The sequence below is a fragment of the Chrysoperla carnea genome, chromosome 4 (genome assembly GCF_905475395.1).
Source record: "Chrysoperla carnea chromosome 4, inChrCarn1.1, whole genome shotgun sequence".
Classification (NCBI taxonomy): Eukaryota; Metazoa; Arthropoda; class Insecta; order Neuroptera; family Chrysopidae; genus Chrysoperla; species Chrysoperla carnea.
The window spans coordinates 47,274,443-47,289,164 of record NC_058340.1 but is presented as its reverse complement, the minus strand read 5'-3'; the positions used below and the strand labels follow the sequence as shown (position 1 = coordinate 47,289,164).

General features: G+C 28.8%; 1 protein-coding gene across 3 annotated transcripts in view; it reads right to left on the bottom strand.

Annotated features, from left to right (window-relative positions):
* LOC123297962 (zwei Ig domain protein zig-8-like) overlaps positions 1-14,722 on the bottom strand; it is a 546,183-nt gene that overhangs the window by 7,404 nt on the left and 524,057 nt on the right. For 2 of the 3 annotated variants that reach the window (XM_044879802.1, XM_044879805.1), the window contains exons 4-5: positions 10,450-10,616; positions 9,859-10,009 (exon numbers count right to left, since the gene is read on the bottom strand). In XM_044879802.1, the coding sequence (XP_044735737.1) occupies positions 9,859-10,009; positions 10,450-10,616 (318 nt within the window). Of the gene's footprint in view, positions 1-9,858; positions 10,010-10,445; positions 10,617-14,722 lie in introns of all 3 variants that reach the window. The other variant, XM_044879804.1, reaches the window with a different exon arrangement.

Genomic DNA, 14,722 nt, shown 5'->3' with positions numbered 1-14,722 from the left:
AGCATTATATGTTTGACTGTTATGTGTGTGTATCTGTCTGCCTGTCAATATGTCTGTCTGTGTCATCGTAGCGCCTATAATCGGATAAATCGATTTTAATTGTTTTTGTTTCATTTGAAAGGTAGTTTACTTGAGAGTGTTTCAGTCCTCAAAATCGGTTCAAATTGGAGAAGGCTCTAAAAGAAAGATGGCTGGGAGTATTTAAAGTTTGGTAAATTTCACTTATCTTGAACGTATCTCTTTTTTTTTGACTCTGTATTGTTTTAATCACAGAGTTGGTTGGGTTGAATTTGTCGACTATGGAAGAGTTGGTTGGGTTTTGGAATTTTAAACTATATATAAAACTTAAAATTAGGAATTTTCACTAATATAAGTATATAAAAGATACGATTATAACTAATTACGCTAATCAAGGAAGCTACAGAAAGAGTCACGCTTTTTATGTTCTGATTCCTTACCTAGTTTCTTATTAACTCTACTAAGAAAATAAAGAAAATACTATTACTAACTTTCAAGGAGGGGAGGGGGCTTATATTTTAAGACATCTATTTTGTAGGTTGTTCCAAATGATTTTGGCATTTTTTTTTAATAAATAAAATTTTAAATTTGTTAAATTTATTTTTTTTTTAAATTTAGGTACTCGAATAAAGTTGCTCTCTCAATCGCGACTTTGTTCAGTTTTGTAAACTCTGACTATCCCTAGGAACTTTACTTAATAATTCTTCTGTACGCTAGCCTGATGTGCACTAAGATTTGTTTCGATAAAAAACATCGATTCATTCTGTATAATAATGTGTAAATTGTTATAAATAAAATGTATATATACACTTTTATGAATATTTCCAGTATAGTATATAAAAACATTTTACATTAGTTGAGTGTCAAACATGGTACCAAATCAAGATTTATTATAGGTGTTCTCATATATCTGATATCAAATTCAATTATATTTTAATACAAATAATATTGTATGTTACATTATATGTATTACATATGTTATGTGTATGTATCAATGTTTGTACCCGTTTCCAGACCATTTAAAACCATATATGTTGATGTTTAAATGTGTTATTATATTCAAAACTATAAATAGATTTTGGTACATTTCTGTAAAATATAGTCAAATATAGTTTTGAGGTATTTTGGTTTATTCTTTTGTTTAGATAAAAACTTGATAAAGTATGTCAAACGTATTTTTCTGGAAAAGTGATCGATTTTTACACATTTTAAAAGATAATAACTAGATGTTGTGGTATTTGAAGGAAAATTTCAAAATAAATTCTAGTTTTTTATGTCGATTAATTGTATCATAATACCTAATTTTCTTGTCCAAAGTCTTTTAAACCTGAAGGTATTAACACAAAATTCCAAAGCCCTTGTTACAGTATGGTAGCCTTTTAAAGATCGAATGGCGTGATTAAAGAAATGGGATAGTCACAGTGTTCGTAGCCGGGGAGTAATAATCTGTATTTTATTTGCTACTTCTCTCCTTAACGAAAATTATCATGCTTGACGGCATGCTTGTTACATCTGTTAATGTATTCCAGTCTATTTATTAGTAACTAATATTGAGCTCAAAAAAAGCGAATTTAACTAAACTTAAATAAATATAAACCTACTCTCTTTAGGATTACGCGTCCGTAATTTTTTTCTAAAATATATTACATAACATTCTACTCTAATAATAAATTAATTTTTAATTTTCAAACGGTTTAAGTTTCATAAAAATAAATCGACCCCCTTTGAAAGAATCTTATTGATATCTCTTTCTACCTTTTCTAAATCTAAGTCTTGTACTTTTAACTTGTGCACAATTGTTCCAGATATTTTGTTAGATATTAAAATTTCGTTAAAATTACTTTAAGAACATCTATAAATATATAGGAGACTTTCTATAGATATAGATAGTCACTCATCACGATATCTCTGGAACCATAAGACCTAGAGACTTGAAATTTGGCAGGAATATTCCTTTTGCCAAGTAGAGGTCAGCTAAGAACGGGTTTTACGAAATTCCACCCACAAGGGGGGTTGCGGGGGTGTTCATGAATAAAAAATTCCTCTGGAACTATAAGACCTAGAGACTTGAAATTTGGCAGGAATATTCCTTTTGCCAAGTAGAGGTCAGCTAAGAACGGGTTTTACGAAATTCCACCCACAAGGGGGGTTGCGGGGGTGTTCATGAATAAAAAATTCATATTTTTCAATTATGGCTTTGGCAATTATATTATAGCAATCTTTATCAATCTTTACTTTTAAACCCAGCGAAGCGGGTGGGTATCACTCTTGTAACAAATAAAGTGCCCTACAAATTTTTAAACAGCTTTCCTACCATAAATAAAATTATTCGTGACCATAAAGAGTTAGTAGAATATACCTACACGACAAAAAAATTTTAAGCTGTTTTATTTAACATGCCGTACCAAATTTCTGTTATTTTTATCAAACGAATGGAGAATGCGTCTCACATATCTGGGGCTGGTGGGCCATAGCCAAAATAATCACTATCGGTGTGGTACATATGTCTTATATCATTATAGCTATCCTGATGACAGTTCAAATGACAAAATATGGGTATACCTTGACAAAAAAACTAATCTAGAGTTCAAAAATCTTCAAATTAACAGTGTGTAAACCCCATAACTTAAAATTTTTCTAAAATGTACATATCTTTCAATTAAATTTAAAAAATATTAAAACTAAAAAAAGTCGGATAAACGGCATTTTTAACTCCACAGTCGGTTTTTAAAAATTATTATTACAAGCTTTATTTAGTTTAACCTGTCCCATTGTCTGTCTGCAATCAAATCTTGCAAGTGAAATTTGATCCACTTCCCGGTATCCAATTGAACGGAAATTTTGCATGCACATATAGTTTGAATGACAATGCATGGCAAGGTTGTGTTCATATATATACATTTAAATTTTAACAAAAAATACGTTTTAAGGGACAAGCTTTTATTGTACAAAAAAATAGAAAATAATTTTATCTATGAGTCACTTATACCCGACTTTTTGTAAAAGTTTGAGGCGCTTAATATCAAGAATGAATCGAAAAATAATTATGATGAGTAGATGAGGCGTGCCAATTCATTTTTGATATTTTAAATTGAGCGACTCAAGCTTTTACAAATAGTCGGGTATGAGTGACTCACAGATAAAATTATTTTCTAGTTTTTAGTACAATAAAAGCTTGCCCCTTAAAAAGTATTTTTTATTAAATTTATACAAAATTTTATGAAATATGTAACTGAAATCCATTACCGATTATATAAAATAAATAAATATTATTATGAGTATGGAATGGAAGCAGGTATTTTATATTTATATTGAAAAAATAATATACTAGCAGTGCATTTTAAAGGTAAACGATATTTACGCCATACATAACATTTATTTATTTTATTCGCTATAAAATCCATTATTTAATGTGGTAGTTTTAAAATTTGTTAGTTTATACCAAGATATAAATATTTTAAATAAATAATATTTTATAGTATTATTTAGAGCAAAAATGTAGGTATGTATTTAAATTTATTATTCAATCTTAATAACAACTACATTTAATTACCAATATATCGAATGACCTAAATCAATATTCATATTTTATTTAAATTTGTTTTGTTTTCGTTTTTCATTTCAATTTTCAATTTTATATACCTATTTAAATTTATTTTTTTTTGTAAACGATTCTACTGATTTCTTTCTCTAAAAAGAAGACACTTTTTGTCGTTAAAAACATTTAAAACAAGTGAAAACAAACAATTGACTGAGTTAATTGTTGAAATTCCATGTATAGACAGTGTTGATGACCCAATCGTTTGTTTTTTTACGTCATGTAAATAAAGATAGATATCCACTTTTATATATAGCCACACAAATGTAACTGATATTCCCACATAATACATACTAAAAAATTTTCACCTAATTTGCGCCCTCGCGGGTAAACAGTGTTAACAAAAAAACTATTTCAATAAAATTTTTTTTATTCTTCTATAAGGAACATTTTTTACTATTAAATTTTTGTTCTATCTGTAACGGTTTACAAGATGGGTCTTACGGATCCACGACCCAATCAACCTAATGAACCTTACTTTTTACGTTCTGAGCACTCCAAATTTCAACTTGATATCTCTTTTCGTTTTTGAGCTATCGTGTTGACAGACAGACGGAAAGACAATCGAAAACGGACTGATTTGGTGATTTTATGAACATCTGTACCAAAATTTTGTTGGTAGCATTAATATACCTTGTATGTATTTCATATGCATGGTATAAAAATCACGGTGTTCAATAGTCTGTTATCGCGATAACTCAAAAACGAAAAGAGATATCAAGTTGAAATTCAAGCATGCTCAGGATATAAAAAGTGAGGTCGAGTTCATAAATGAGCAATATAGGTCAATTAGGTCTTGGCTCCGTAGGACCCACCTTGTAAACTGTTAAAGTTACAACAAAAGTTTCAATGTAAAAAAAGTTTCTTATAAAAAAATAAACAACTTTTGTTTGAAATATTTTTTCGTAAACGTCACTGTATACCTGTGAGGGCACAAATTGTGTAGCATATATTATATGGGAATATCAGTTATGTATGTGTGACAATGTAATAAACACTGTCTATACATGATATTTCAACAACTAACTCAGTCAATTGTTTGTTTTAACTTGTTATTATGTTCCTTTAAATCAGTTTATTCATTGATCAAATGGAAATTCACTTTTCAATGTTTAAATACCTTTTTTTCTATGAAAATCAATTTTAAACTTATTTGAAAAATTATGAAAAGTGAATTTCCATTTGATCGACGAATAATAAATTGATTTAAAGATACATGATAAAAACACTCATAATAATAATAAAGCATTAAATTTATTGAGTTACAAACATGATCATATTCTTCATGACGCCACTCTATTACATTTTATGTTCTTGAATGCCTTCCCTCTGTTGTCTGTATTATAACTTTATTTTCAATAACAAACAGTAAGATCTAAAGAGTTGAAATTTCACATTCAAGTATTACTCAACCGATACACAGTTCAAACTACGTAGTGTTTTATTGTTTAATACTTTTTCGAAACTTTGTAAGTGATTTCGTTTTGAACAATTCACCATACTTCTGTGAAAATTATATACACAATGACCACATAAGGGACTGTCTTTAGAAACTGTGGACTTTGTCACAACATAAAAAACAGCCTGAGTAAAAGAAATTCGAAACACAGGAGCTGCGTCAGCTAAGCGAATTCCCCCAGAGATTGAAAAAATTACACATTTTCTAAAAATCGAATATCGTGTTTTTAATTTTTCAAGAATTTTTATTTCGAAAACTAATCGCCTCGAGAAAATTACAAGAGTCCTTTTTTGCTTAAAACTAATAAAAAATACAAAAAATTATGTTATTTTGAAAAAATTCAAAATTTTGTTCTTTGCTCATCTCCTCACCCCTTGTTTATCGGTAGATTTTTCTCAGGAACGAACTTGACCTTTCAAATACCAAAACCCTTCTTGATAACAAATTTTTGCTAATCGGACTTAAATTGTGACTGCTAGAGAGTTTACAGACACATAAGATAGATTTTTGTTCACTCAAAAAGAGCTATCTAAGGCATCGGATTTTGGAATCGGAGGGCGTCGTAACGGAGGGCAATCGGAAGGCATCGGAATTCGAGACATATGTGTTTAGGCAGTTTTTATTTATTTTGTTATTGATAACCCAAAATTGAGCCGTTCAATTCTGAAACACCCTATGTAATACAAAAGATAGAATAAAGCATTTATTAATAAACTTTGATAGAATATAATTCTCAGAAAGAAAACAACATCTTTAAAAATGTTTTTTTGAGTAATAATAATTTCCAATACATAACTCGATAAAATGAAGTCTTTTAAAATATATAATATGATGAACAGAAGCCATCTCACAGGTAAGTGGTTATAAACAAGTAAACAAGAATGAGTGAATAGGAAATATAAAAAAAACTTTAGTATGTAGAGCCACCGTCTTAACTCATTCTCTTGGCTAAAATATGAAAACAGAATACAATCTTAAATATCATACACACGTAAGGTGAACTGATGTTATAGTGTTCTCAAAATGAAAAAAAGTAGGTAGTTCAGTTTGTTCTATTTGTTCTATCAGTTTAAGCACAAAAATGAGGTAGGTATTAAAACTAGAAGTTGAAATAGCAGCGGCCTGTGAGTCCATTGTGAAATGAAATTTGTATGATTATTTTTCCTGCCATTTGAAGAATTTATGAAGATCAGTTTCATAAAAAAAAATTATTGTTTAACCGGAACTCGAGTTTCAAATTTTGCATATATATTTCTTTGGTTTTCGTATTTAGACGGTGTATTTTACCTGCTACTTATGTAAACAAGTCAATGTCAGTAACATTATATTTTTTCTTCTTCTTCGATAGTTGCAAATAACTTTTCACCTTTGCTTTTTTCACATTATGCTAATAATTACTGTCTTTCAACAGACGATAGGCAAATTTGTGTAAATTCTACACTCCATCCAGCCACGACTAGGACTTTTTTTTATCAGACTTTGTCTTTGTTATCAGACTTATTATATGTTTACCAATCCTCCAAATAACATCGTAGAACAAAAGGAATCGTAGAAATTTCGCTTCATTGTAGACTTACGGTATAAATTTTTATTCGGATTGGTTCAATTTATTTACTTTAGAACATGGATCATTACATCGTCAATAAGTTTATATGATATTTTACAGTTATAACTTATTTTTTCTCGCCATATTCTATATGCCTTCGTTTCATGTTAAATCTATCAAAGAAAATACCACATTTTCAAAAAATAAAATGAAAATTACACTTATAATTCTTTATAATTTATGCATTATCCTCGAATATAACTGAAATTATTCTTGAATTCAAAAGGAGAATATCGAAATAATTTTCTGTAGAGTTTAGTTGCACTCACAAAAAATTATTTCTTCTTTTTTGTAACAGATATTGAAATGTTATTCGATTAATATCATTAAAACTAGAATAGGCATTGGGAGTCGAGAATGACTCATTGACTTAATATTTATTTTGTTTTCTGTTCATCGATATAGGAGTGGGAAAGCCCCTTCAAAAGCCAACCGCCTTATACAAAATAGAATAAACTGTATCAAAATCGAACAAAATTTGAGAAAAATTTAAAAGTAATTACTAATTTATAAACATAATGTATTTTTGGGTTGGATGGATAAGCAACTTCATCTGCTAATTTAAATGCCTTTTTTTACGAACAATATAGGTCCACAAATCCATTCGTGCAGACCAAAGACTGAAATTTAAAACCCGAAACAAATTGAGTCCTTAAGATTCGTTATAGTGTTTAATTCATCTTTGTATTCATAAAGATTATGAATACAAAGGTTTGTCACTACAAGACTATACAAGATTTTTTAACTATTTCTTATAGATTGCTACCCATTGAAACTGGTTAACATCCAAAAAAAGCTATAACTCGTCAGGTTTTCTTCCAAAACTTATTTTAAAAATCGAAAATTTAAAGAATTCATGGTAATAATACTTGGAAGGCTGGCACAGGTTTAAACATCGTAGTTCTGAAAATTGTCAGTTGGTCACCTCCCAACATATAAACAATACCAGATTAGTTTATGTGATAAGTCATGAGAGAAACAGAAGATGAATAGCGTAATCAAGAAGAAGAGACAAAGATTTCAACGAAGAAAAAGGTAATCTGGAAATTTTCCAAATCTTGAAGTCACTACTAACTGTATTCCGATCCCTTCTAATCCCTTAAATTAGTTTAATTTTTGAAATTTGGACTTTTTTAAAGATTTAGTTTTGCAAGAAAATCTGACTTAATGGATGGAATAGATTACTTTTGGATGCATCTTGGAAGAAACATATAGTTTACGAAAAATATTCAATACAGATGAAATAATAAATTTTTTGCTGACTTGTGTTGTTTAATCTCTGTAAGAATCCACTGTGTATGTAAAAACAGAAATGTAGTGACTTCTGTTCTAGTTGTTGGAATTACGTCGAACTGTTAAAAGAATATAAAAGTTTTCTATACGACATACGTAAGTGGTATTTTTTTTTTTTTTTGTGTCTTCAATAAATTGGTAAAATAAGATATGTTTCTTTTTTCCTTCTGTATCTTATTTCGTAGGTAAAAATAACATATAACGACTTTCACGAAAAGTACAAGTTTTTTCTATATTATGAAATAATAATTTTCTAAGAATAAGATGACGATACTTTTCGTTGAAAAAGTATGTACACTTGAAAAGTTCTTCTCATATAATCAAATTTCAAACTCGTGTTTTGAAGTAGGATATGAATTTTTTTTATCATATTGATTTTTGATATCAGAAGACTTGAGTGCACGAAAGTACTATTTTCGTAACAAATACAAATCGTGTTACTGCCATCATGGGGAAAAAATTATAAGAATAAATTTGCAAAACGTTAGCGTTAGTTCGGACACCAAATGACAACTAAACACATCGGATGTTAGTTATTAAACATAATCATCAAAAGTATTAAAGGAAAATTTACGAAAACATAAAATTTTTTATCACCCCAAGCCGCCTAATATGGAGGGTTGAAAGAGGGAGAAATATCCCTTTTTAAAAGCGTTTAAAATAAACTTTAGAAGGGTATAAAATTTTAAAAATTATTTTCAAAAATATCTGCTAAAACCACTCGAAAGTTTGTTTAATTTCTTGAATAAAAAGTTCATTTACGAGCTATCACTTTCCTTTAAAAGTTGACTCTTCTAGATTTAAAATACTATATTTTGTGAAATTATTATCGCCTCGAAATTTGCATTGCTAATTGTTTTGTAAAAAAATTTTATCACTCTCCCACTTTTTTGCTTTTAAAACATGCAAGAAAACAAAGTTTTGGTATATATTAAGCGTTTTTTCATCGGCCGCGATTTTATAAAAAGGCCGTACCTATAAAATCTCATCATTATAGAGTATCAACCCTTTTTTTCCGCGAAATTGAATTTTCGGACCACTATTTTTGTGGCGTGGATGCATGTAATTTTGTTCTGCAAAGTGCTAATAAAATCCCTTCTCCGTCCAATGTTCTCATATGGTGAAATTGATTTTCAAAATGTAATTGCTATTAGTTAAATAACGGCACTCTTCAAACTCAAAACTTCTAAAAAGTTTCTAATTGCGCCATGTTTCATTCAGTTTTGAATAAATTTATATTTGGTTGATTTCCAGGGTCAACAAGAGTAGAGTTGGAAGTACGATCGATCGATGTGAGTACTCTTACTATTCGAGTGAGTAATAAAGTATTCACACGAGTTATCTACACTATTTTTTTACGAATGCATTAAAAATTTCCACTGTTATTGTTAGATTTTCCGTGCAATGTAACAAATAACTAATTACTTCGTTATATTATTTGCATAATAAGTACTTACGGCATATACTGATTGACAAATAAAATAATATAGTATTTAGTACCAAAATTATGACATTATTTTCAGTTGTATATTTCATACTTTAAAGGCTATGCTGTTAGTTTCCTCTTTTGATGTCAAAATATAATGGATTTTAGCGGTTTATAATACTTTACAGTCCCACAAAACATGAAAAAACAAAAATCACATTGTTTTAAACAGAATCTTATATTATGAAGCCCCTAACGACGAGAAAATATGAGTTTAATGGAGCTGTACTGATCACTACTTTTGTTAAAGTAAAAATTGAGTATATTTCCTGAAATGAAATTTTATCGGAGTTCATTTTTTCCATCACTTTTCCACCAAGCAAAATTGAATATGAAAGAATTTCTTTCCTGATACAGTCAAGCAAATTTAAAAGAATTTTCTATAAAAAGTTACTTACCATTAATAACATGCACATTTACACTAGCGGCTTCAGCTATTGTTGGTACACATGAATAATTACCCGAATCGGATATTTGTGCTCTAGAAATTCTTAATCTGGACGTTAACGCATCTGTCCAATCTGTTTCAATTCGAACTCGTGCTGATTCCTTTAAAATAATAATTGTAATTAGTAATTGGAATAATGAAACATCGCTTTAGCTTTTATATTATTAATACTTTGTTTAAAAAAAAAGGTTTTCGTTAAAAAGCAGTTTTAGCCATAATGTATGTATGCATCGTCTCATTTATAACAGAAAATTTATTTCTACAATTGGATTAAAACTTCTACCAACGAAATTTCAAGCTCTTTCAATAATATTATTCCAAGCAATTCCAATTAAATTCAAATTTATTACAATTAGTATTACAAATGAAATTTACAAAATTTAAGGAACCGAGTCTCTCCTTACTGCATCGATTTTCGTGAAGCATAGGTAACATCCTCCATTAAATTAACTTTTAAACGAAAAAAATCTCAATCAGTTCATTCGCTTAAGAGTTACAATGCTACAAACTTATAACACTTTTTAAAAGTAATTACACTTACTTTATAATCGTTCGGATGTACTACTGTATTTTCTATCATTTCGGAACCACGGTACCAAAATACTGTTCCCAAATCATGTGGTCCTTGACTGATCACACAAGTTAATGTAACTGCGCTGCCAGTTTTTACATAAAGATCTCTTGGACCCAATATTCTTGCTTTCGATTCTGTAACAAATGAAACAAATAGATAAAAAATTTATATTCTTATTTTACTATATGAAATTTTAGAAATACAGTGTTTGAACATGTTTTGGTCCTAAGAAGGTTAGATAGGTATGCATCGAAAAAATTAGGGCAAATTTTGTAATCCAATTACTCTTATGTGTGTATTTCACATATACCCACAGAAAACAATTAATTTTTGTAAGACCACAGAAAGTTATCGCATGTTTGAAAAGTTACTTTTGTGTAGGTCTATTACTGGAATAGAGGCACACATTCGGGCTAAAATCATCTGCCACCTGTCAAATTGACTTCTACAAGTAGCAATGTGTATATATCATTGGTCTTTGAATCATGCACACTTATTTATTTATTATTTCTTCGAGCCAGAAACAAAGAGTCTTACGTTCAAAGTCAAATTTAAACACAAATTGAAATAAAATTTGCTTTCCGATGAATCCAATATCGTGAAGAGCGATGTGTATTTTCACAGGTTTCGTCTGAATATGACGATTGCTTATCGTACTGCATTTACCTTAAGCACTCTAACTATGCATGTAATTAAATACTATGGCTGTTACTTTAGAATATGAGAAGGTAGGGTAAATTGCTAAGGTGGATAAAATTGTAAGATGCAAATTTAGGATCCGATGAACCATTCGGACTTAATTATCACTCGAAATATTGAAAATTTGTTGATAAACATCAATCAAATGGAATTTTTTTTAACAGTTTATCCACTTAGTATTTTTTACTGTAAGGATATTTACATTCAATATGAATGAATGTGATTTGACGAAAAATCAGATACGATACAAAAAAGCGTTTGAGGCTATCATTTGATTTGGTCTTTATCACTCGAAAAATCAAAATTAATGAAACGATAATTCATGATGCCCTATCTCGTTAATGATACGTCGAATCTAAAAGCTGCAAAGGGAGTTTTTTCTACGAATTTTATATCGCTAATACGATAGGTACACTCCATATAAAGAAACAACATATTATTCAGTAAATAATGCATTATTTTCTTCTATTTTTATACCATGTCTGTATGTAATATGTATCAAGGTATACTAAGGTTAGTCCCAAGTTTGTAGCGCTTAAAAATATTGATGCTACGAAAAAAATTTTGGTATAGGCGTTCATAAAATCACTTAATTAGTCCATTTCCGGTTGTCTGTCCGTCTGTTTGTTAACACGATATCTCAAAAACGAAAAGAGATATCAGGCTGAAATTTATAGCGTGTTCAGGACGTAAAGAGTGAGATTGAGTTCGTAAATGAGCAACAAGGGTCAATTGGGTCTTGGGTCCGTGAGACCCATCTTGTAAATCGTTAGAGTTCCTCATAAAAGAATAAGCAACTTTTGTTTTAAACATTTTTTCGTACACATCACTGTTTAACCGTGACGGCGCAAATTAGGCGCAAAATGTATAGCATATATTATATGGAAATATCAGTTATATATGTGTGACATGTATGTATATGTAAGGTCTATACATGATATTTCAACAATTAACTCAATCCATTGTTTGTTTTCTCTTCAATTCTCTGTTTAATTAGTACTTCCCAAGCACTGTATTTAACAGAATACTAAACATATTTAAAGATTTACATTGCATGTTGTACAGTGACACGTGGTTAACTTAACATCATAAATTAGATTAAATTATTTATTATTGCAGGCACGCATCAAGTATACTGTTTTTTTTTATCATTTTTCTTTCATACATTGATTATAATATTATTATAAAGATGACATTTTATTTTTAAAAGAAAAATAAATGTGTTGTACCATTTGCTACAAGAGAAAATATACGTAGACATGGCTAGTTTAAGTTATTATTAAATCAAAAGAAAAAATTACTCGTTGAAAACTCAATTCATAGTAAATAATTGGTAAAATTCGATAGGGAGAGGCTACTTAATCTTAAATAATTTGCGGGTTTGCAAAACTTTCTTTTTTATGCTAATGCAGGCGGTCTAAAAATCATAAAAAGTTTTGCTTGAATGAATAAGATTTAAAATGTAGCACAATTTACTTTGAAACGTTGCAATTGAGTTGTTGTTTCATTCTTAACCAGATATAAATTTAATGGATTTTCAGACGGGATTTAAAAGACCAACCGGGAGTAGTATTTTATTTATTCTTTAAAATGCATAAAGTAAACATATTTTTAAGCTAGTGTGAACAGTATCAAAGTCCAAATGCTTAGTCGTGGGTCTCAGTTTCTATATAAGTTTATACGAGGCTAGCCAATTTAACTTAAGTAGAGGAAATTTGGGGGAGTCGAGTTCATAAGCGATAAGACAAAGAATAATACTTTAAAAAAGAAACATTTTCAAGCAAGCGTCTTTTGTTCTTTTCGTAATCCGAATAGATTAGGCAATAATCGTTGTAAAAATAAAGCAATACATAAAAGTATGAGTTATTCAATTTATTACAATCAATTTTCAAATTAAAAGTAATTTTATGTATCTTCTTTGTGTCTGAAAGATAAGATTGAAGCCAATCATCCGAACAAAATTTTTTGTATTTTAACAGTATACAACGCAACGTTGAATACTCCGTCTACAAATTTGCAGCCTATAAATAACTGTCCAAAATACGAAAAATACTTTATGGCAATTATTTGAATAAATTATGAAAGTATACGCTCCTCTTATTAAAAGAAACGTGATTCAAAATTTCATGATCTGAATCATGCTGATTTGTGGCAAAAGTTGGTTTTTAAAATTAAAACAACAAATGTTATATCTGTTTTACTTTATTTATTTTTGCATATTCCACTTTTTTTTTAAATTTTCAAAAGAAAAATTAATTGTTTTACATGTGTACGATCTCTTTGATCATCCTCAAAACATAAAGTTAAAATTAAAATTTTACAGGTTTATATACTGTTTGCTTATGACGAAATTACAGGTAATAAAAACAAGTTAACAACTTGTTCAATATTTGGTTAAAAATACATATTATTTTACAAAAATTATTTTATTTACATTGAAGGTCAAGTGGATAATAATTATTCAATAAACTTATTTTTTGTTTTTCAAAAATATGTAAATATGTCAGGTGTAATTTTTTTCAAACATAATGATAGGCAGTTTGCCGGTAACTTATTAATTCGATTAAAGCAACTTTTAAATACTTGATAATATATATTACACCAAGTAACTTTAAAATTCTATATGAATAAAATATTAAAATTGGGAACAAATATCAGAAACAACTGTTTTGATGAAAAGTCGATACCAAATGTAATTTTATTAACGACCATTAAATATTTAACAGTTTGAGAAGATTTTATAAAAACACACAGATAACTGAATAGATAAAGATGAATTCAATAAACAACAACAACGAAAAAACTTTAAATATAGTTAAACTTTTGTTGAACAGACTATCATTTCAATACATACATATGGTGCTCCTTTTTAGAAAAGTGTTTAAACACCTTAAATTATTTATTTGTGTAGAAACTTTTCTGAAAGACATGCTTGTTGTTCTGAAGATGATTCCTTTCTTCGAGTTACAGTAACGTATAAAATATACCATCAATAGAGTAACCTAATTTTCAAAGAGTTTTCCCAATACTTGTTTGAGAATAATTTTACAAGGTATTGCAAAATTATGTATAATAACATTATTGAGATAGTTACATATGAAAACAAACACTAAATTCAAATGCCAATGGCGTCATCACATCATTCTTATCAACGCCACCGCACGGAGAATTATAAATTAACATGCAGAATGAAAAATGGTTTGTTTCTAAACTTGCTTTCAGTATACTATAACGTAATTTTTCATAGAAACAAGTTGAAAAATATGAATTTATCGAGATTCCGATTGGCTCACTGCTTCAACGGGTGTAAATAGGTATTTACCGTTTTTTTTATTCAAAAATATAACTATTTTTTTATTAAAAATTAAAAAAAAAATGCAATTACTAATTTTAAATTTAGTTACTTAATTATACTTTATATGAATTATTCTATGAATTTGTTACAAAAACAAAATTGATTCAAGTTCTCTATTGTTGAGTGATATGCATTTTGATTACTCATAGCTGAGCACAGTCTAGATCTAAATATGCCTTACCTAGA